Source organism: Anguilla anguilla, chromosome 7 (genome assembly GCF_013347855.1).
Source record: "Anguilla anguilla isolate fAngAng1 chromosome 7, fAngAng1.pri, whole genome shotgun sequence".
Taxonomy (NCBI): domain Eukaryota; kingdom Metazoa; phylum Chordata; class Actinopteri; order Anguilliformes; family Anguillidae; genus Anguilla; species Anguilla anguilla.
The window spans coordinates 9,467,756-9,492,076 of NC_049207.1; the positions used below are offsets into that span (position 1 = coordinate 9,467,756).

At 47.0% G+C, this 24,321-nt stretch overlaps 1 protein-coding gene across 6 annotated transcripts in view; it reads left to right on the plus strand.

The window, feature by feature from the left end:
* LOC118231558 (ankyrin repeat and sterile alpha motif domain-containing protein 1B-like) overlaps positions 1-24,321 on the plus strand; it is a 177,789-nt gene that overhangs the window by 38,512 nt on the left and 114,956 nt on the right. For all 6 annotated transcript variants that reach the window (XM_035425466.1, XM_035425467.1, XM_035425465.1 and 3 more), the window contains exons 2-3: positions 7,178-7,258; positions 10,783-10,939. In XM_035425466.1, coding sequence (XP_035281357.1) covers positions 7,178-7,258; positions 10,783-10,939 — 238 coding nt within the window. The remainder of the gene's footprint in view (positions 1-7,177; positions 7,259-10,782; positions 10,940-24,321) is intronic.

The following is a 24,321-nucleotide window of genomic DNA, read 5'->3' on the forward strand; positions in this document are numbered from 1 at the left end:
ACGCATGTGGTTCACATGTCTATTACAGTATGACTGAGATATTTCTGCCTTACATAGGCAAGAGGCAATAACTTCATTTTTGGTCAAAAATGTAATTTTCTTCATTTTTGTGACATTAAGGACAGGCTTTATCATGTGGACAAATATCATGTCTCTACTGTTTCATTTTTGAGATGATAGGGGTGTCGATTTACAACGAGAAAACGCCCTAGAGAAGCCAGAGAAAACCACCGTAACCTCAGTTACTGTATCCTGCCTTTGTTCCACCCTGCTCGAGCGGAGTTACTGTAGCCTGCTCTGCTTCTGTTTTACTGCGCTTTGATAGGAAGTTACCGTTTTGCTGCGCTTCAACGTTACTGTATTTTGCATTGGTATTGTCTGCTGTTCCTGCTGAACCACGAGCCAGCTCTATCCAATTAATAAAGTCTATCTAAAATCATTATTATAGCCTGGGTCTGGTTTCAGCAGAATGGCTGAATATTCTTTGGGGAAAGTTAATCTTATATCATTGCCCGAAAAAGGTTTTTTTATCAGAAATATAATTATATTTCTTGTACCTGTGACTGAAGTGAAAATGGCAGTTACTGCTTTTTGCTTTGGTAAGACCCAGTTTTTTTTTTGTATGCCATGCAAAGGCAGAACACTGTAACTTTTAAATAAGGGTGAAAGGTCAAAAGGTCAACTAATGACCTTATAGAAATCAAATAAACTGCCACGTATCCAGTGATCTGCATACGACTCATTTGGCTGGGCAAGAGCCAAGTGGTTTAGATGTCTTACAGTGTGACTGATGTAGGCTATGTGGTTTACATGTCTAATACAATATGGCGCATGTGGTACGTGTGTAATAACGTGTGACTGATGCATGCGGTTTGCATGTCTGATACAATATGGCTGGGCCACATGGTGTGCACTGTTTGTGTGGCTGTGAGCTGTTATTCACAGTTTAAAAGGAAGGACGCGTGTTTGATATGCACAGGCATTGGACCTTGGTTTAAAAACTGGGCGTGGGAATTTCTTTTACACTGAATGTGATGCAAGAATCCTTCAACCACCCATTTCCAGCTGAGTAAGACCCACCTTTCCCTTCATACCAATGGGTAAGACATATTAAAAACAACAAACAGCAAAGATGAACTTAAAATTTCCTCATTGGCGGTTGCTCTGTGGGTTCCATCAACCCAATTTTTAAATCATCCACCAATTTTAAAAATTATCCATCATCCAATTCTACCCATTTTTAAATCATCAATTTTTATTTTTTAAAACTCATCCAATCTGAAACACCGAAGTAAAGACTGAGCAGAGACATACAGAACGTACTGTATGGATTGGTTTGCATCTCTGGTGTGCATTTGTTTGTATGTTTTTCAGTGGTTTTCAGCACTAACATTTACATTACATTTATTTGGCAGATGCTTTTATCCAAATTTGAACTGAAAATTGAATTGAGTGTGATGACGTTATTCCTGGCAAGGGAAACCTAATGTATTCAGTGCAGCATTAATGATTGAATGATTGATGATGGTTTTTTTTTCTTAATCTATCAAATAGATGCGCTCAACCGGGATGTTAAAAGCACAGTTAATGTATTTAGGCAACAATGCAGTGGAACAGCCATGATATCAATGTTTCTAATCTAAATTAAAGTGATGTGGTTGCCAATTTGTCAAGTAATTTGGCTGGTCGATTGAAGCCCCTATTGAGGGGAGTCATAAATTGCTTTTATGGAGGCTCCAATAGAAGCATGACATAATTCATCAGATGATAGCTTCTGAAGTCTTTGAGTATGTTTATAAATCACCCTCAGTCAGACTATTAAACCTGAGAGGAAAATACCCAATATTCATTGACCTTTGCACACTTAAATACTGCTTTCAGCACTAGGTGTGTTAATCAATACCTTAACCTCCGTGCGTATCTCAGATCTTTACAGGCAAGTGTGTATCTCCATGTCTCTTTGCATAATGAAATATACATAGTCAGCAAAAGAATGGAAAAACCAATGTGATGTCACCTAGTTGGGTTTTGGGCCACCATGCGTAGCCAGTACTGCCCGTGCACCGTTGCTGTATGAAAGTGTACCAGAATTTGCATGAATCCAGTCTTCCAGGAGAAACTTGGTCGACTCTCAGTTCGCGGTGGAGGAAGACACTGTCTCAAGTATCGTTCCAGAATATTCCATGCTTCTTGATTGTGCTTAGATGGGGTGACTGAGAAGGGGGTGGATACCAGTGATATATCACACTGATAAAATCATTTGGCCAGTTAGGCACGCTCTGTAAATTGGGTACGGATTGTCATCTTCAGCGATGCACCACTATACAGGAGAGAAACGTTTTAGCAGTTGAATAATGTTATGTTTTCATTATTGTATATAGTGCATACTTTATGTCTATGACCTTCATATACTAATGCTGTCTAATCTCCTGCTTGCTGTTAGCATGTGCCCCCCCCGCCCCCCGTCTGCTGTCTTCATGTCTTCATTAACGCCAGTGTAACGGACTCCATCTTGGCCTGTCCTGTTGGTTAATTTCATTAATGTTTTTCATGGGCGCATAACAGATTTCACCTGCCATTCTCATGTCCTCTAAATCCATGTCATGAATGATTTCACACTCAAAAGGCCTGATGACTTATCCCCCTGTCCCAGAGGGATGAGTGTAAATTCAGTCAGAGCTGCAGCTTCGGTCTTCCTCACTCCGGGGGGGGGGGGGGGGGGGGGGGTTCGTGAGCGTGTGCAGTCATCCTCCCGCCTACCGTTTCGTTTAAGGTGAATTTGTCTGTTGTGATGTTGTTCTCACGTCCAGTCCACATCTCCTGAGAATCACAAGGCCTGATCACAATGTAGCACCGCTGAATACTGTAGAACCTTGCTTTCTCTCCCACATGCGATGTTCCTGTAGTGGGCTGTGTTCGGTTAGTCTTTTCGTGGCCATAGGTGAATGGTAACAGTGCAAAAGCATTGAAAGGGGAAAGGGAAGCGAAGGCGAACTACGCATTAGAGCACATTCTGCCGTTTAACCAAGCTGAACTGCTAAGGGACAATTTTGAGGATTAACCCGTTTTACAGATGTAATGTTTTCCCTAAACGGATTCGCAACTTGACCTTTGCTGGCGCTCGGGCTACATTGCTCTCTCTACACGTGCACACTCCCGGTGATGTATGATACTGTTGGATACTGCTGTTGCGTCTTGGGGGTGCTAATTATTTAGCGTTAGTCAGCTGGAGAAATTGTCAGCTGTGTGTATTTGTCTATTATATGTATTCCAGTTTCTCTCATGCTTCATTGAAACGGTACTTTTAATGTACTGCTCGATGTGCTGGGGCCTTGCTTGTCCAGGCCGCGTTCCAAAACACATACTCGCACGCTACCCAGAATGCATGGAGGTATGGCAGTTTGCGGCTGACGTGTCAGGTACCGTTCCAGCACTCCATATGTATTAAAACACACAGAGAAATGTCTCGTGTTCTTGTGAGGACAGAAAGTTGTATCTTGAATTTATGTGTTTTTATCAGCATGAAAAAGAGACTCGATACAGTTTAACTTATGCACTTGTATTAACTTAACTTCGTTTTGGAGGATTTTATATGCAGGCATGTCTTACAGTACGTCACATTATTGACCCTTTACCCACATTCCAAGAAAATGATCAAGGAGCATTCGCTATATTTGTGACAAATGGCCTCTTCTGAAATATTTAAGTGAGTTTAATAAATGTACGCAATATAGGCTATGTCTAGGTTACAGGTTGTGGCTTGGTAATTACAGTCAAATCTTAATTTTTGTACTGTAGTTCGTGACACATCACCACTGTGCACCAAAAAGAGTTAATAGTATGCATATAGGCCTGTGTTTCTGAACAAAGCCCTAGTCTTACCAAAATTGTCTGCTGGCAAATTGTCCTTTCTATCATATTATTTGCCAGCAGAATGGCCATATTGTAGGAGAGTAAGCATAGATCAATTCATGGTTCAGCACTACCCGATAACAAACGTTGGCTGTTGGAGCATTACTGCAATTAAACACCTTTTTCACATGATAGACGTCACGAGTGCTTGAGATACTGCTAATTTACAGCTACAGCCGTTTGTTCTTTCAGGGTGTATCCAGGCTGGTAGACTGGGTATGGTAGAAGTTGTATACATCAATGCAACTATGTACATGTTCTGCACATTGAGTGGGCAACAAAGGGGGTATAGCTACCTTTCGTTTAGTGCTGTAGCGAGAGCCTGCTTTTCTCAATAGATTGGTTGCGCAAGGCGATGGTTGTGCATATAAATTTGTTGGATGCCTGTTGTAATTACCATTGGTGACATGAAATGTATTGACAGATAAAATCACGCTACAGAATAAATCAGATAAATAATGCGACTGATTAACTGTCATGCGCGTGTCATTTTTAAGCGCTGTATGGATTTGGGGTTGTCATCTTTTCCCCGACGCTGTGACAGAGCACCGGGTGCGTCTGGTATGGGCGTGGCAGGAAGGCAGATTGGATGTTTTTGGGACAGCCCCCCGAGGATCAGGCCAGCAGATCCAACACGGGCACAGACGCTGCTCTGAATCTGAAGCTGAACAGAAGAGGGAGGGAGGGAGGGAGGGCAGGAAGGAGGAGGGGAGGGAGAAAGAGTGGGTGTCTGTGTATGAGACAAAGAGCCCAGGGCTTAATTACATTAGTGTTTCACAGAATCACTGTCAGGCAGAGCAAGGCGTTCTGCATTTTCCCCTAATATCTTGTTTAACAGACATCCAGAAGTATCTCTCTCCTTGTTTTTTTTCCCCACAAATTCGTTTTTAGTGGACATTTTTTCTGTCACAGTTTACTCTCATTTTTTTGTGAGGAGAATGAAATGTGAAATGCGCAGTAGAAGCTTTATGATGGACAGTGCACTGCTAAAGTGAGTGAGAGATGGAGTCTAGTCATGAGTGCAGCTAGGAACAAGCTGGTGTGAGGTCATGCCTGGGAGGGGCTTGGCCTGGTTACCTGGAAACCTGTACGGTCAGCACTCTGAAGGGTGTCTGTAGGGTCCGTGGTTTACCACAGCGTGAGAAAGAGGCACCTTAAGGGGCCATCGCTCGCCATGGCGACGGGTTTGAACAACGTAACGGCTCCTGGGAGGGGAGGGGTGTGAATATCAGTAATTGAGGGCAGGGTCATAAAATAATGCTGATTGGTCTGTCTTGTGATTGAAGCCCAGAGGTTCCGTACCTGGGCGGGGGGGTAACGGGAGGAAGTCGCAGAGAGAGGGTGGCCCCACCCCCAGCGCCCCTCTGTACGCAGATTCTGGGGCCTCGACATGTGACCGTGGAAACGATTTACCGACGTAGCAGGACGCCGAAATAGGGAGCGGGAGGTTTTCCCGGCGCTCCAGGTTTCGTACGGCCTGTTTTGTGTAACGGTGCATTGACCGCATTTTACCCCGCGGAACATAAACACATTCCACTGCCCCCCCCCTCCCCCCTCCCCTCTCCCCCGGCCCCCTGTGGTTGTGTAAGCGTCACGTACCCCCAATCGATGAGGGAGGGGGGGGGGGGGGGCGTGCCAGTACCGGCCATCCAGTGCCGTGGCCCCCTCGGCCTGTTCACGCCCCCATGTGACAGGGTGTGAGGCTCAGTCTCTGGGTCGGCGCTGATGTGTGGACAGCATCATGTGACAGCATAGGGCCACGGTCTGAGCTGGTGTGCGTGTGTGCGCTTGGAGGTTTCTCACAACCGCAGCTCATGCACCACACAGTGCGGCGCTGTGCGTGTGTGTGTGTGCGTTTGCCTGTGTGCATGTGTGTGTGTGTGGGTGCATGCGTGCGTGTGTGTGTGTGTGTGTGTGTGCATGTGTGTGTGTGTGTGCATGTGTGTGTGTGTATATGTGCGCGCCTGTATGTGCGCATTTATATCTTTGTGTGTTTTGGTTCTGTGAGTGGTTTCACATTTTTCTTTCCGTGCTCTGGGATTGTGCTGTGGCAGTGATTGTGAAGCGTTACGCTTGGGCTGTGCTGTTTGGGGGATTGTGTTTTGCGGTGGGATTGTGTTGTTTCTGGATTCTGTAGTACAGTAGGTCTGGAATGTGGCTGTGCACCCTGATGTGATTAAGGCTCGGAGGTTGTCCTTCTCAGACAGAGCATGTTCTGTCTGGCTGAGGGAGGCACTGAAAACACAGGATATTATTTTCTACTTATTGTACGGGGACAGACACATTCCATTACACTACCGTATGAACCCTGAGATAGCCGCGCTGTCTCTTTAAGGCTGTCGCAGCTTTGCCGTGGTGTCTCAGATACCCCCTGCCCTGATTAGCCAAGCATGGAAGAAGCGGCTCTTGCTGTCTCCTGACTGGTCAGCTGACTTGTCAGTCACTCACGCTCCTGAAGCTGAAGCCCACCCCTCTCATGATGGAATATTTTTAGAGACCTGGACAATCAGAGGGCTGTATAGAAATCGTACATACAGCAGAGCTTTCAGTGGGTTTTATTGCAAGTGCATCTCACGCCCAGTCCCTCTCATATTTTTTTTTTTTTTTTTTTGTGGAAAAATTTCCACAAGCGCAGGAATTCCTCAGAAATGATATATTTCATGACCCGGGCAAGGGGCAACTGAGAGGGAAAATAAGGGCTGTGCTTGAAAAATCGCACTATGATCATCTTACCGTCATACTACATGTGCTGTAGCACTTAATTTTTTTTTTTTTAGAAAGGCTGTGTGGAAGCGTACATTTGAGGGGGTTCCTGATGAGAGTCAGGTCTTCCCTTGCTTCACACTGTTCCCTGTGTGGGGCAGTGGCTCTTTGAGCTGGAAGTGAGCTGTTTTTCATTCATTTTCATGCAAGGTGCGGGCGCTCCACAAGTACCAATCCAAAACTCTTTGGTCTGAAGTCAATGACCTGTAGAAGAGTCGAGCAGGAACATTTGACATTTGTCCACTAAGTTTATGTTCCTTGTAAATGGTTGATGCATTTTTGATTAGCCACGGTTCACCCTGAGGGCTACTTTAATCTTCCAGACTGTTTGTCGCTTTGTGTCGTGGCGCACCTGAATGACAATCAAACCCAATGTACTGTTGTATTGACATTAAAGACTGAAATATAAAAAGCACTTGTTTATATTGTGCTCTTTTGTCAGCTTGTACGAGCGTCGGTATAAACGTGTCTCTTTGTGTCTGCTCTCTCTCTCTCTCTACAGTATCTGGCGAGGTCTGAACGTGAACTGCATCGACAGCACCGGGTACACCCCCCTGCACCACGCCTCCCTCAACGGACACAGGTAAGAGCCCCCAAACAGAGGAACACCCCCGCCCCCCGGCCCCACCCACCCCGCCACGAGCCTGCTCTCCAGTGTGTGCTCACGTGTGACGTGGTCCTGTCCCATTCACGGTGCCGGACGTGGAGAAACCGGCGTCCTGACCGAGGCTGACCGCGCGTGTAAGAGGGGGCATGTGTTTGAAGCCTGATAACACGCGCGGGATCGGGGGGGGATGGGGGGGGGGTCCGCGACACATGCAAATGGCGGTTCTGACAGCCGGCTCTGCGCCGCTGAGTAAAGCAGCCGACCCCCCCCCCCCCCCCGGTTAAAAGCCCGAGGGGCGTGTCACGCGAACGCGACGCCGCGCGCGTTCGGAGCGAAACAAACCGGAAACGAGCGCGGGAGATGCTGTCGCGTCTCCTCAGCCCGCCTCAGACGCCGCGCCTCGCTGCATGGGGAGCGACGGTTTGGGGTTGGGTTCCCCGGAGCAGAAGTAACGCGGGACGGAAGAGGGGAGGAAGAACACCGCGGCCCTGTTAGCGGGTGGGCTAATTAATCCCCTCCATGCGGAGGATTAAGATTCTAATGGCAAGCGTCACGCTGCAGCAGAACGCACATTCTCTTCCTGTTTTGGGGGGGGGGGGGAGGTGGGGGGGGTAATTATGTGGATTTTCTCTGTGTTTCAGGGGGGTGTAATTATATGGATTCACTCCTGGTTTTGGCCACAGTCATGTGGGTTTTGTGTCTGTTTTGGGATTTCCACACGCACGGCACACTGCAAAAACCCTCAAATGGATGTTTTAGAGGAGCAGAAAGGTGACCTGCTCGTGTCACTTCATCTGTGCCTGTTATCTTGTGACAATCACATTAATGAATTGCGGGAGGCTGTGAGAGACTCTTCCAGGATGGCTCACAGTAACACTGCGAGTGCTATTCAGAGCAGGGTTAGTTATGACTGTATCGTATGCATCGGCACATTAGCATGAAAGAGTGGGCTATTTAATTCAGCCATAGTCCAGGCTCATTGCTGTCTGTGCCTGACGTCCATAAGCCATGATTAAAACTGATGAATGGTCTGGGGTCATTTTTTTTGTTTTATTTTAACAAGAGAAATAGGGCTGTATGTTTCTGAAGACCATTCTGGGATCAGTGCTGGATCGGAGCCATCCCCCCCTCATTAGAACAGAGAGAGCTTGTTTTTTCTGATGACTGTATCAGTGCTGGGGCAGCACCATTTTGTTTTTGCATTGAAGCCCACTCTCTCTAATGACTGCTCTGGGACCCGGTGCTAGGACAGCGGAATATCTTTAAATTGATGGGTCCACCGTAGTGCTTGTGATGACAGCTCTTGCATCAGTGCTAAAGCACAACCGCTCCCTTCAGTGTAATTTGTTTCTGCTGAGGGGTGATGAGTGTGGTGTTTCTGAGAAAGGCGGCTTGGCTGATCTCGGTTACCCTCTTCCTGTCCTCATCCGGGGGGTCATTGGCGGCCTGTTTGGGATTGAGGCTTTAGCCACCGTGGTACAGGCTCTCTCATCCTGCTCCCAGGGCGAATCACAGAAGATTCCTTGGTCTTCGTCTTGCTGCCTGGAATGCCTTCATGTCTTTGTGTGCAGAGCCATGATGACATCAGCTGACGCTGGTGTAAATAGCTTGGCAGTCAATGAAGACTGATGGCTTAGATCTGTAGACTCAATTTCCTCGGTGGGTGAAATCCACAGACACTGCCCCCTGGTGGATAGGATTGGAACGACTCTGTCTCGGCGCTGGTTCTTCTGTAAAGCCGGGCTTTGGGTAGTTGTTACAATATTTTATTCATATTTCGTTTGAAATATTCATTGAGCAATGGCATGTGAGAGGGAACAGAGAGGATCCATCGGCCATTTTCTGTGATGTGGGAAAAGCAGCAGTCTGGAGATAAATGCTTGTGCTGGTTTTTGTTGTGATATGAAAGCATGGCTTTTGAAGCTTTGTCCGAGGATGGTTATGTAATGCATCTGTTCTCATGTGAAAGGTCTGTGGGTCCTTCGCTTTCTATGTCCAGGATAAATCATGTTTGATTCTTTGACATGAACCTCTTGCGTGCCCCAAACCAGGCGCAAGATCAAATATTGAATCATCTGAGTTTGTGCATATGAGAGCACTAATAGATCGCTCAGATCAGTGTTTGAACGCGCAGCAATAAACAAGACAAAGAAAAAATTCAGTTTTATTCGTTCTCATCAATATTCATGGAGGAAACCCCAGCATAAAATTACAGGCAGCTAATTGACACTGTTAATTTTCCTGTGTGGAGCTGCGAATGGATGCTGATCTCGCCCAGTCAGTCCTTATTCACACGTAATGAACTCTCGTTTCAAACGATGCCTGAGGTATCCAGGGTCCTCATTCGATTATTCAGTCCTCATGGCTGATAATACGAGATTAATAAAAATGCATATCCATAATTTAGATATGCAGCCAGAGATGTCAAAGAGGCATTCACGGATACTTTTTAGCTGCAACCGCAGCTCTAGAGCTCTGTCGGTCGGTCGGTTGGTCCACTGAAGTGTCCCACCCCGTAGTGGCCACAGTTTTCGCCCCAGGAGGCTGGAATTTGGCATGGACGTTAGTCATGACCGGAAGGTACAGCTGAGTAACTTTCAGGCCGATTGACCAAGAGGGGGCATGGCGATGGGCGTGGCCTATCACAAAAAGGTGCATAACTCCCAAATGGATTCACAGATTTGGACAAGATTGTGGAAAGGTTGGTCATGAACCAAACCCAATGTACCAAAGAGGTCACGTGTTTGTGTGAGGGTGTGTGCGTGGATGCATGCACACATGGATGCTTGCGCGTGTGCAGTCGCAGCTATTGCGGATTCACGCTTGTTCAAAACACATATATATCTGTATAATTGGATCCAATGTAAATGCTGTGCTCTGGATAAGAGCGTCTGCTAAATGCCTGTAATGTAATGTAAAATCTCCAGTGAGAAGCGGGATCTGATAGTACTGTCCAGTCACAGTCGAGTCGTAGAGTTCGCCTTGTGCAGGAGCTCTGAGCAGGCGGGCTAACCCTCTCCCCCCCCCCCCCCCCCCGGAGCAGCCACCTGCGCTGCGTTAGCGACGGCGGTGTGGGGGCGCGCTTTGTCTCTGTCTGTGTGAGTCAGAAGTGTCATCTTTTCTGCTTTTCTCAAGAACTCGCAGCCTCTCCTGTTTTTCTCATCTCTTGACTTGCCGTGAAATTCTCCAAGGGGCCCGCTCGACGTCACGCGCTCGCTGCTGGGAGGTCGAGGGGGTGTGCGAGAGAATTCCCCGTGTGTGTCAGCGGTATTGTGGGAATGTGGTGATGCCCCCCCCCCTCAAAAAAAACCAAAAAAACACGTCTCCTGAGTCCCTTCCTCTCTCTTACCATATGTTACATTGTCGGTAGTCGGTGTGTAAGGGATGCAGTGTGATGGCGGGTGTAGAAGTGGAGTAATGTAAGAGCTTTGCATTCGTCTGCATGGCTGTGCTTACACACACACACACACACACACAAACCTGTTTTTCCTCCCTCGCAGGGACGTGGTCCTGAAGCTGCTGCAGTATGAGGCCTCCACCAACGTGGCCGACAGCAAAGGCTGCTTCCCCCTGCACCTGGCCGCCTGGAAGGGGGACGTGGAGATCGTCCGGATCCTGATCAACCACGGCCCCTCCCACTGCCGGGTCAACGAGCAGGTGGGTGGGGTGACAGCCGCAAGGTTCTCATAAAGGGCGGGGCCAAAGGGCCGGTCCTCACGAGGGAGGTGGTCCCGGCACACAAGGGGCGCGGGGCTGTTGGGTTTTATTCAACCACGTCACACTGCTCTGGGTGTCGAAAAAGGGGGACGGATTCCCAGCTGAGCTTCTGTTTTCCTCTCTCTGCAGTTTAAAGTGCTTTTCAATTGGCTGTATTAATGTTTAATGGTTTCTAGGGGACTCTATGACACCTCAGTTATTATGATCCCTGGTCTATTTACCAACAATGGATACCATAGAATGTGAATGTGCAGCTTTATAATTGGTTGCCAAATTCCAATTGTGTTATTTGTGTTCCGCCGTTTCTCTTCGGCGAGAATGCAATGCTATTCCTTTTTTTTTTATTTGGACTGTAATTTTTTTAATGATGCCCTTATTTTATGCAGCTCCATTTAATGGGAAAGGGAACGAGTCTTAATGTCTCACCCGGAGAACGGTGGATTTGCTACAGCTGTGATGCCAAGATGTCACGCGATATCCACCGCAATTTCTCACAGCTTTAATAAGCACCGCTCTGCTATTTCATCAGCTAATGATCAAGTTAATCTCCAGTAGTAATTTAATTAAACTCACTCAGTCTTCGAGTACTTAGGCAAGTTCTTGTGATGAAGTTCAGTGTGATGAATAGTCCCTTACTGACTATAATCTAAGATTCTTCTTTAGGAGCAATCATCTTCATTTGAGTTTCCAGTGCAGTGTTTGTGATACTGCTGGAGAGCAGATGAAGCTTCACTTTTCCCCGGTATCGGGATTGGCTCTGATGCTGGTATCTCCCGTTAAACTGCTTTAGACTGCTGCATTTTGTAGCGTGTCCCTTTACTGCGAAATAACTTGTTGCGAGGTAAAAAAAAAAAAAAAAAAAAAAAAAAAAAAAAAAAAACCTGGACTGGAATAAATTAAAAAAACTGGACCGGAAGAAAACAAAACCTGGACTGGAATTTGAAAAAAACTGGACTGGAAGAAAACAAAACCTGGACTGGAATTTGAAAAAAACTGGACTGGAAGAAAACAAAACCTGGACTGGAATTTGAAAAAAACTGGACTGGAAGAAAACAAAACCTGGACTGGAATTTGAAAAAAACTGGACTGGAATAAAACAAAACCTGGACTGGAATTTGAAAAAAACTGGACTGGAAGAAAACAAAACCTGGACTGGAATTTGAAAAAAACTGGACCGGAAGAAAACAAAACCTGGACTGGAATTAAAAAAAACTGGACTGGAAGAAAACAAAACCTGGACTGGAATTTGAAAAAAAACTGGACTGGAAGAAAACAAAACCTGGACTGGAATTTGAAAAAAACTGGACTGGAAGAAAAAAAACTGGACTGGAAGAAAAAAAAACCTGGACTGGAAGGGTTTAATTTAAATAATTTTAACGTTTTTTTTTTCCTCATATGCGAAGTGATACTGAATTGTGCAAAGGAATTGGACATCGTAGCTGTGGTATATGGTTAATATACCATGACTATGAACCAATCAGATTGCTTGATTTGAGCTTCCCGTTTTATAATACTGGATTCTTCAGTTCATTCATTACTACTCAGAGTCCAGAGCAGAGTACTGGATACTGCTGGTCATTACTTACAATCTACAGTGTAGTACTGGATACTGCTGGTCATTCATTACTACTCACTGTGTAGAGTATAGTACTGGATACTGCTGGTCATTACTTACAATCTACAGTGTAGTACTGGATACTGCTGGTCATTCATTACTACTTTCAGTCTAGAGTATAGTACTGGATACTGCTGGTCATTACTATTCACAGTCTAGAGTATAGTACTGGATCCTGCAGGCCATTCATTAGTACTCACAGTCTTGAGTACACAGCAGAGATCTCCTGGAAGGCCACATAGTCTACAGTTGCTTTCTTTCAATCATTGGCAATTTTGGCCTGGCAAAACAAGGTGTTTTGAATCTGTAGTTAATCAGTGACTGAAATTATACATTAAACTATTGAAACACTCTAAAACCAACGGACACTGTAGAGCGTCTGCTATTCCAGAGTATAGTATGGTATACTCCAAACTTATTACTGCTCATATCCTGAAGAATACGCTCCCTGCAAACTGAAGGATCTCTTTGTAACATTACCTTTTCATTTTGTGTAGTATTGGGGTGCTTTTTTCTCTCTCTCTCTCTTGGGTGAAGGTGAGGTATTCTCTCTCTTACAAAGAGGCATCTGATTGGTCTGTGCTTCGTTAGCATCTAGCTGTAGTTTCGGTCCCTGAGGAAGCGGTTGATTAGTCGTCAGGTTTTTCAGGTCTGATTTTGGATTGCGGGAAAAAGAAAACCCAATGCAGAATAACAAGGTGCAGAGTGAAGCATTGTGCTGTGAAAAACTGGTTGAATCCTGTAATTGTTTTGAAAGCTTTAAAGGTATTTTAAAGGTGTGACTAACAGGTAGCTGAAGGTGTGAATAGCAGGTACGGTAGAGGGTGAAAAAAAAGCTGTACTTCTTCGTTTGATAGCAGGTGCTGTGGCATTATCACCACAGTGTCCTGGGCTACAGGGGGCTGTTAGGGTGAGCTGTAGGTGGAACGTGACAAGTGTGAGTGAAGCAAAGCAAGCGGGGTGAAGTGAACACAGCCGGGGTGGCGCTGAGCAAGGTGTTCCCCCAGGCCGAGAGAGGGGGAGAGAGACAGGGAGAGAGAGAGAGAGACAGGGAGAGAGGGAGAGAGACAGGGAGAGAGAGAGAGAGACAGGGAGAGAGAGGGAGAGGGAGAGAGAGACGTGTCCTCCGCCCATCTGGAGTGCGTTTTTAAGCCCTCTCTCTCTCTCTCTCTGACCTCGCGGTGGCTTTTCGGCAGCCCCCCCCCCCCCTCCGCTGTTCCTCGTTTCGAGCCTCTTTTTTTACGGCAGAGTGCAGCGTCAGCACAGAGAGCCTCGGAACGGCAACAACCGCACTCAGCGGCGCGGGCGATGCTAAACCGGCGCGCTGCGTTTCAGTCCACACCGCCGTCAACTGCACGACACGACGGCTAGGTCTCCTAAAGGGGGGGGGATATTATTCAGAAAGAAAGAGGCAGAGAAAGAGGGAACAAGTGAGAGGGAAAAAGTGAGGGAAGGTACTTGTGGGAGACTGGTGCTTCCTTGTTAGGGGTCTGAGGAAGTGTGGATTAAGACCGAGGGATAGCGGAGCCGTTTTTGGCGTTCACAGGGGCGCGTCTGCTTGGCGCTCGTCCTCCTCATCCTCGGGCGCCCGGTCGCCTCCCTGTCAGGCTCCAGTGCCCGGTGCTAACCGGAGAGAGGGAACAGCTGCATTTCGGGTGAATTACGGGCGAGGGTCAGCGGGAATCTGTGCCTCCAGCCTCCATGGTAGCCGGCACTTCCTCAGACCCCTACCAGGAAGCACGAGTCCTTCCTGGTAGGGAACCAGTGGACCTCCGAACAGCTGGAGCAAAGCTGAGGACTGCCATCAGCTCTGCCACCACAGATTCTCTTCTCCGTTTCCTTATCATACGGGCTTGTGGTGAATAACAGGAGTTTTTTGGTGCTATTTTAAAGTATATGAATATTCATGAAGCGATGGTACATCCATTGGCAAGGTATTGTCCTTTCTAAGGCCCCCTCATGAATATGCACAAGATGCATCAAACTGGAAAGCTTCATCGGTGGAGACTGCTTTCAATGTTCAGAACACCAAGCCCCGCCATCTGTTTCATCTGTCCAGAATGTGCGGTCCCACCATCTGCATCCAGCCCGCGGATGCCCTGGTTCACATGGGCTGGCGTGAGCTTGGCTGCGGGCTAGCGGTTTAGGAACAGGGCCTGACTGGCCTCTCCGTGGGTGGGATCAGCACCACACTCTCTTCTGTTTTTACTCAAGCCGTGACTGTAGGTCTGGAAATGGACACAGCCTCCCCTAAGCTCGACCCAGCGCCCTGGCTGATTGGATGATGTATATGACTGACAGGGTGTACGATTTATGCGATTGGCCGTAAACTTGCTAGGGTACTCGCAGCACAAGTCCTTTCACACGAATGCCGCATGCAAGTTTGAAGCCTTTTTGGCAGTTGCGCTAGTTGGCTAACTGAGTTCTGAAAGTGTCAGAAACTGCAGGCATATTCTGGCAGATGTCCTGTTGTTAAGAGCGGCCCCCGTATATCATCCAATCAGGGAGAGCTTTAGCTGCCTCGCCTGCGGGAATGTGTGTACCCGTCGCCGTATGCCAAACTGCAATCGCTGCTGTTCATTTATTGCCAAATTTATTACCGATATCTTTGCTCTGATGCGGTTCAGCTCCTGATGCCGTTTCTAGAGGCTTTTCTGACTGTGCGCGTCAATGCAAAACAGGTCCACCTGTGTGTCTCGAGTCAGTGTGTGTGTGTGTGTGTGTGTGTGTGTGTGTGGTGTGTGTGTGTGTGTGTGTGGGGGGGGGGGGTTCCTGGTGTTTGTAAGAACATCACACCTCAGAAATTAACTACACGTACGTGTTTACTGATCCCTCGGCTGCTGTTTACCCTGTTAGTGATTGAGGTGAGGAAATATAAAATTTTCACTGCAGTTGTATGCTAATGTATAGCACGTGCGCTGCCATTATTACCGCTGTAAAATGAAACCGTGGTAAACGGAGCCCTGGAGGTGCATCTCGAGGGGTGGCGACGGTGCGGTCGGTTTATTGGACGGATTTTATGCAGAGGTGGGCTTGAGGACCTCTTCAGCTCTTAATTGGTTCCAGCTGGTGTCACTCCAATATAAACCCAAAGAGGCCGTGCCATCGGCAGCCCAGTGTGTGCCTGTGTAAGAGAATGCAAGGTGAAGTGTGTGTTTGTGTGTGTTTGTGTGTGTTTGTGTGTGTTTGTGTGTGTGTGTGTGTGTGTATGTATGATGGCGGCTGCAGCCTAGCTGCTGGTGCAAGCACGCGTGCCTTTGCTCTAAACATCTAAACTAAACTAACTCCACACTATCCCACACCCGTCGTAACTGCCGTCCTTAATGTAGTCAGTTGCAAAAAGATGTTCGTTATCCCTGCTGATATACTTTCTGCCACTCAAGTGAAGGACATCAGACAGCAACTGAAATATATTTGGGCCCTTATGATGTGTTTTATAAATGTGGTCCTAAATAAAGAATTAAAATGTGTGTGTAGGCATGTGAAAATGAGCGAGTGCAAGCGCACAGTGAGTGAGCGTGCAGCCTTCAGGCTGCAACGAAACCAGCGTAAAGCAATTATGAACTTTTATCGACTTCCCCACAGGACAGGGAAATGGCAGGAAATCTATGGGCGCTCATATTTCACCTGAAATGTCAAGGGGATGTTCCACCGCATTTTGGGCTGGCTCGCAAACTTCTGTCGCGTTTCTTTAGTTTCATTGGCCGGTGCGATCCAGCGAGGCTTCTGAATTTATGCCGCTGGGAGGGGGGGGGGGAGGCGGTGGAGGCCATAGAAGCAAACAAGACACAGTGCTCCTAATGGGGCCTGACAATACGTCCTTTCAGTTTGGGGTCTATCTGTGCGCCTGTCTGTGCCACGGGACCCCGGAGAGAGTTACTGCTTCAGCGACGGCCCCCTGCCCTGCCCTGACCCGCCCCTCTGTTCCTCTCCGGGCTGCGAAAGAGGGGAAGAAAAGAGCGCCTGTGGGGGGAAAAAGAGCACCTGCGGTTCCCTGCGTCGTTCCTCCGGTTCTGCTGCGTGTGGGGGTCCTGTACCGTCTCGGTGAAGTGTCCTCACTGGCCTCTGGCGCTCCGTGTGGCCGGAGGCCAGAATTGCAGCTGAAACTAACAGGGTCATCGCCGTCCTCTCCCGGCCATGAGGACAGGGTGCGTGTGGGCCCACCGTGACCATGCGGCGTACTTTCGGGCTCTGCCGAAATATTGGCCGACTTTGACGTGCACGGCATAAGGCCCGGGGTCTATGTCTCTTGCAGCCAGCATGGACAGCACCGTCAAAGGGGCGGTAGTTATGTGCTCATTATCTAAATAACAAATGCTACCATCTCTGAATAGCATCACGGAAAACAGGCACTGTGGTGGATTGATTCAAACTTATTTTTAAATATATTGTATAAAAGTAAAACCAGCATACTCAAAAATGGTATCCTAAAGGGATTTCTTACTAGGACCATAGCAGCCTTAATGTGGAACAATTATTCCTGAACCGAACTCCGTAGACGCCCAATTTTTTATTGTAGAGATTTTATCTGCCAAAAATGGCGATAAAAATCTGCATAGTTTCTGAAAAGCTCACAAAACTTGGCAGGTCTTTGAAGGGCTTTAACGGAAGCTCAGTCACAGCGCAGCGTTGTTTGGCTCTGACTTGGCGGTGGCACTTTAGCACTATTTTGCGGTTTTGAAACAGCTGTATGTAAAGACATGGAAATTGTTGCACGCATGTACTGTGCCTCCTCACACTTAACATTTTGGCAAATTGCGAGTATTAAATACGTCATATTGGATTTTCTGCCTTGTTGGAATTTTGTTTTGTAAAATATTTTAATGAAAATTCCTCCCGAGGCTGTTTATCTGATCGATTCGCTGCATTCCCTGCGGTATTCTTCAGATGCTTATCTGCGAAAGTCAGTAAAATATTGAGCTTCTGGGCGAGGCTGTGCCGCCCTCCGTAGGGCAGCGGGCTCTCAGACTGCCCACTCCGATTTAAGTAAATATATCTCGTTTTCATAAAGCGATACGGCCCAGTCAACCAATCGATGTGTGTAATTTCAGAGAAAATATGCAAAATTAGCTTTACGCTGGGCACCCTGTGTTTAAATGTGGGTTTGTTTTTGTTTGTGTACCTCACGGCTGTGATGCTCCTGCGTGCGTACAAACGGACCGTTCGTTTTATTCTATTTTTACTCTCCCTAGTCTCCCAGCTCGCTCTGTTAAATGGGCGCTGGTCTGGCTGCAGCAGCAGCAGCAGCAGGAATAGGAGCAGGCGCAGGAACAGGAACAGCAGGAGCAGGCGCAGGAACAGGAACACGAACAGCAGCAGCAGCACTGCTCCGTCAGCCCGCCTCGCGAAGCGGGAAAGCGCTAAGCGCAGATTTGCCGCAGATATTTCAGCGGGCGATCGATTGGGCCCCGGGGCCCTTGTCTCTTAATGGAATTAAACAGGCTCCCGCGCGCGCGTTTGTCACGGTGCTGCCGGCCCGGTCCCGGGTTCAGCGTGTTAAGAGTCGTGTGCGGACATGGAAACCCATCGCTGAGGTCAGACCAAAGGCTGGACTCCATTTATTAAGTGCCAGGCGTGATGAATGCCCTGCTGTTCCTCCTGCGGGCTGTTAGGGGAGCGGCGTGTTTGCCTGTTTTTTGCCTGTGTGACCTGATTTCGTTTTTTACGGTCAGCGGTCTTTGACCCCCAAATTGCAACTTTTTTTTTTTTTTTTTTTAAACCTATCATTGATGGCCATTGTGAGCTGTGTCTCACTTACGCCACTTGTCATTACTGTCATCGTTCCACATGTTTGTGTTTGTGAGTGCGTGGGTGAGTGTGTGCGCCAAAGCTGTATATGTGTGCAGACAAAAAGTTCCCATAACTATTCGAACTTCGTGATAGACATGAGCTTAGAAAGCTGTATAAAATAAACACAGATGCTGAGCTATATGGCATACTAAAAATAAGTATAGTATTTGGTTTTATACTAATACAATTGCTTTGAGCACTGCATAGCTTCTTCATAAGCACTACATCGTCATTCATAAATGCTTATGTCAATAATATTGCATACTTGTATAGCTTATTATATATATATATATATATATATATATATATATATATATAATATTTATATAGCTTTTATTAAGGACTATTCATAGAGTGATTCCAAAAATATTTAGTTTTACATGTAGGCTAATATTTTTCACCAGATTACATTACATTACATTATAGGCATTTAGCAGATGACGTGTCACAGCATTTCATGAACCTCCGTTCATGAGAATAGCACTGCTGATGTGTCGCTTGTAATTTATGAGATCGGTGAACATATTTCTCCTTACAGAGTCTTTCAAGATCCTTCTAGTCTTTCGATCTGTGATTGTGGACTGCCCTCTTGATTTGAAGCCAAAAATTTTCAATCAGTTTCAAGTCTGAACTTGCAATACTGCTAACATTTCACAAAGCTAGCCATATTGCACACTACGTTTCAGGTTGCTCTGCCTTACACCAGCTAGCCTTAGCTGTGAGTGCTGTCTGATGGAACATTGGGTCGATAGGCTTGACAGTGCTGTCCAGACTGTGCAAACAGGTGATGGCACCTAGAATCCTTTTTCCCTTTGGTGAATCCACAGCCCCAGATGCTTTACCTGCCTTTGGTCGAGAGGAATACAGATGAAGAGGGTGAGAGAGAAGACGAGAGAGAAGACAACCTATTTTGGATACGAACTTGTACTTGGTTAGGTCTCGCTCAACATCATGGTTTCATCTCAGTGTGACTTCCGTGGTAAAACAAAACGATGACAGTGACGCACGTGGACTGTGACTCATAGACGTGGACTGTGACTCATAGACGTGGACTGTGACTCATAGACGTGGACTGTGACTCATAGGCGTGGACTGTGACTCATAGACGTGGACTGTGACTCATAGACGTGGACTGTGACTCATAGACGTGGGCTGTGTGACGGGCCGCTCGCTGGACTGGGTGCATTCCGTCTCTGTCTGGGAACCCGGGGGGCGTGTCTTGGGCTCTCCGAGCGGGACATTCCTGCCGGGTGACCCCTGCACCCAGGCGCTGTCTCCGCCGCGGTGCGGGGACCTCATTAACTCCCATGATCTTCACACTCATCCCAGGAATGTTTTCTTCTCAAATAGCTGGGGAACGAAGGGTCACACCACCCCCCCCCCCCCCCCCCCCCCCCCTTGAATCTGGTCCCTGGGGAGTGCAGCTTGAAGAAGAATTCCTCGTCTTAACCACCCCCACCCCCCCCCCATCACCCAAAGCCCGCATGGTACAGCCAGTGGAAGTCCTTCTCTTAACACCATCCCGCTAACACGATTCAAGGGATTTGAATTTTAAATGTTCTCCAGCTTCCTAGGCTGGATATTCTAAAAATGGACCCACACCCCCCCCTCCCCCCTCCCCCTCCAACTTCTTATTTTCTCCAGCACGGTGTGGAGCTCCAGTTCTTTTTGTGTTAACGATGACTCACTGCGAAAGAGACCTGAATATTCCAAAACTTGCCGCGGGCAGGAAAATTAATAATGTCAACAAATTATCCGTTATTTTCTGCAAAGTTTTTAGGCTCCGCTTCATTAATATTGATGAAGATGAAGCGTCTGAATTCCCCTGTAATCCTTGTGTTAGTTATCTCACATTTATTACTCATCCAGTTCATCCGGCTTGTCAGTTATCGGCTATTTCATGGTCAATGGTCCAAATAACTGTCATCCCTGCACGATTTCCACCCTGAGGATCTCTCTTCTTAACCATCTTCAGCCATACATTTTCATACTATACTGTATGTACTGTCCGTGCGGTTCTAGGACTCTCCTCCGGATATCCTTGTAATAGACAGGGTACCTCAGTCAGCAAAGAGGTGCAGAAGCTCCATGGTCTGGCTTGTGAGGGGAGGGACACGTATGTGTGTGTGAAACCCTAGCCTGCTGTTGCTCCTCCAGGCTGTGTATCTGACTCCGGTAAAGGTGCAGCAGGCACTGCCCATTGGTTTGGTGCATTGCAGATACCTGTAGTATACCTGGGAAGAGATGGGTAAGAGGAAAGGAGACTGTATGGTTATGCAAATGTGTGGGCATCTTTCTGTTTGTGTTTGTGTAACCTTTATACTAGTGTGTGTGTGTGTGTGTGTGTGGCTGTGTCTCTGTGTGACTGTGTATATATTTGCGTGTTTATCTCTGAATGTTCTTGCGATGTACTCCCTTGTGTCTCAGAATGCTTTAAGATTTAAGAGGCAGAGTCTGCTGTGGAATTTCCAGGGTAACCACTGTTCCGTTAGGGACTGTGGAGGCAGGAGACTTTGTTCACTTCCTGTGATGTAAAGGTCAGAAGTCTGCGTTCCCCATGTGACCAGGGCTTTTGGTGATGAAACTCATCATGCCATTAATGCAAGGCTGAAGCCTTCCAAGCAAATATAGGATGTTTCCTGTCTTGCATTCTATAGCGTCTTTGTCAGCAGTCTGAGGTCACTTCCTCTACTATGCAGGTCAGGAATTTGAGGTCACTTCCTGTGGTGTACAGGTCACTGCGATGAGTCGCAGTCTCCTCTGGAATGATCTGGAGGATTTGTAAAGTGAAACCATGTGTGCTCTTACAGACTCCCCTAGGAATTACCTTCCTGGGAAAATCTACCCAGACCAGCGCTAGTCTGTGGTGAAATCTAATTGGCTGATAGGTTGGGGCGGGGGGGTGGTCAGGAGATTTTTTTCAGTATCAGCCATACTGCCCCCTGTTAAATTACCTACTGAACTACACCCACACTACAATGAAAACAGACACATGCAATCTTTGTCTACCCTTTCTCTTTCTCTGTCAAACACGTGCACGCACGCACGCGCACACACACACACACACACAATGACAGAATCACACCACACTAATATAGTACACACAGGCACTGCAGTTATTGGCATGGTACATATGGGTTATGTGAACTATGTGAACACATTGTACACATACCCACATTAAAAGTATGTGCATTATAGATGCACACATGTCTCCATTACTCCCACACATCCACACTACAGTTTTACACACGCATGCTGCAGTTACTAAAATCTAAACTGTAAAATTATGTACAGCTCCCACTGCACGTGGTAGCCACACTGCCCCCTGGTGGATTACTGAGGATAATTAATCTGCTTTTCTCTTTGTCATGTAGACTTTAGAAGAGAATTCAAGTTGGAGCTGTTTAAAAATACACAGACAGAGGCCCCACAACCACTCTTGAAAAATATTAGAAGCATTTTTCCTGAAATAATTATTTAGTATATTTTATTTATATTATATATAGTGGGCTCCATATAGTACACTTTAATAATTATTATTTAGGCTAATAGTACTATAGATTCAGTATATTTGCAGTGTTGTGTGTTTTAGGTAGAATAATTGTGTAGATGTGATATAAAGCAATTCTGTTTTGGTGCTTGTCGTTCAATAGTGTAGATGTTGTATCCACATAGTAATTTATGCAGATATTATATGCATTGTATGGCATATTTATTTCTGAGTGTATACACTGAATATTTTGTTTATAGGTAGTACCCTTATTAGTAATCTGAGCTTGTAGGGATGAAAAATAATCTCGATCTGCAATCGCTCTGTCCTCTGTTGGAGCTGGGGACAGGGAGAGAGGGAGATAACAGCAACAGAAATGAGAATGTTGCTTTTTTTCACTGACGAAACGCTGCCAGTGTTCTCTATCCATACTCATCATCAGCACACACGAACCGCCACACAGCTTTCAAATCACCCACTCTGGTGCACACAGCTAGAGCAGGTGTATTTATAGGTTAATTTTTCATTTCCGTGGATGTAGAGTTTTGACACTTGAAAAGTCTTTATCATTTGGCAAAGAGCGTTGCTTGAAACAGTAAGAGACTAAAGTGAAAACAAATTATAAATGTAAACAAAAATGCAGGACAAGGAAGAAAGGTTAAACAAAACACAAACACAGATTTACAGAAATCACTTGCACAACATTCAAAATGTCAGCTTCTGTTTCTCTACACAAGAATTTTATTTAATCAGTATCACATAATGCATTCTGCATCACCCATGTGTGACTGTAGTGACTCTTTACGCTGTATTTACTACAGAAGCCCCCGTCGTAACTAAATGATCACTTGCCACCACCGTGGGGTCTGTTTATCCCCTGCAAATGGCAACTGCCCCCAGCTGTCCGATGATGTAACAAACAACAAACACCATGCAGACACCCCCTCCCACCCCCCACCCCCTCCAAGAAAGCACGTGTATTTAGGGGTGGAGAGTGCATTTGCTCCTGATACGTTGCGTATCTCTGGCAGGTAGACAGTTCTCAGACCAGTCAAGGGGATCTTGAAGTCTGTTTATCTGTGCTGAGCTGCGTCTGTCCCGGTAAACTGCGTCGCCACTGTGTGACGCTGTGGCTCTCCCTGTGTCCTCTGTTCTCTCTGTGCTGTGGCTGTGGAACATTATGTCCTCCTGGAGCTCTGGTTGGAGATGTAGGAGGAGCTTCTGGTCTTTAGAGGAGAAGAAAAGGGCTTGGTAGAGGGGTGGGGGGGGGGGGGGTGGAGGAGGGGGAGAGTTGGACTGAGCGCTTATTCCATTTATTTATTTATTTATTTATTTGGGAAGGAGGTGGTGTTCTGCTGTCAGTGTTCAGACTGTTCTCTTGACACAGTGGACCACATCCTGGGAGTCTGAGCATTTCTTCTCTTGGTCAGCTGGGTATTTGACAGCACCCCTGCCCTCCCCTTCAGCTGCCCCCCCCCCCCCCCCCTTCCAGTGCTGGATTGCTCCTCTGTTGGGCTGCCTGCCTTTGAAATGCACTTTGGTGCCTGGAGACCTTTCTGCAGTCAGCCCGAGGGTGAGGAGGAGGAAGTGTTTAACCAACAAAGCGTGAGCTTCTACAGCAGCGGGCTGTCTGTGCACCTCAGTCTCACTGTACACCTCAGTGTGCACCTTACTGGTCATTGCTCTACCAATACTACCCCTGGAGGAAACTGGGCTTGGCTTGTGTTCACACTAGGGGGGTCCCCTGGGGGCTCACAGGGTGCTGCTCCTGGGTGGAGCTGGGCTCGGCTTACATAGACCGCTGGGGCTGAGATAACAAAAGCTGTTTGTAGAAACATGCATTTACTATGACATAAAAGAAAATGAGGAAATGACTGGCATGTTGTTGAGACTCCAGGTTCTGTGCTAGTTTGAGGTTACTCTCATTGTCTTGGTGTGGCTAGCGTTGCACATACGACAGGTTCAGACCTTGGGGCTGTATTCCACAGAAAAAGTGCGAAGAGAAAATGACGTGTTTTGGTGAAAGTAGACATCTGGATGGTCTGCAGGTGCGAGAGGGACGCTCAGCCAGATGGGTTCCTGGACTCCCTCCAGTTGACCCCTCTCAGAACGGTGCCGTGCTTCCGACAGGCACAGTAATGGCTCAGCTGGACCAGTGCTGATGCATGCTGGGAAGAATGTGGCTCGCTCAGCGGGCCCTGTGTTGAACCCACAGGAAGTGCAGGGGATTGTGGGGGACGCTGGGTTATATTTCACTCCGCACAGGGGTATGCGGACACCTGGATGTTAATATCTGTCCTTTTAAGAAAATCATGTACAGCCAATCCACAGTGGAGGGACCATATTCTCATGAATATGACATTTTTCGAAATATGGAGAATTCATAAAAGGAACGGGAATATTTATATACCTGGCATAGGTGCAATA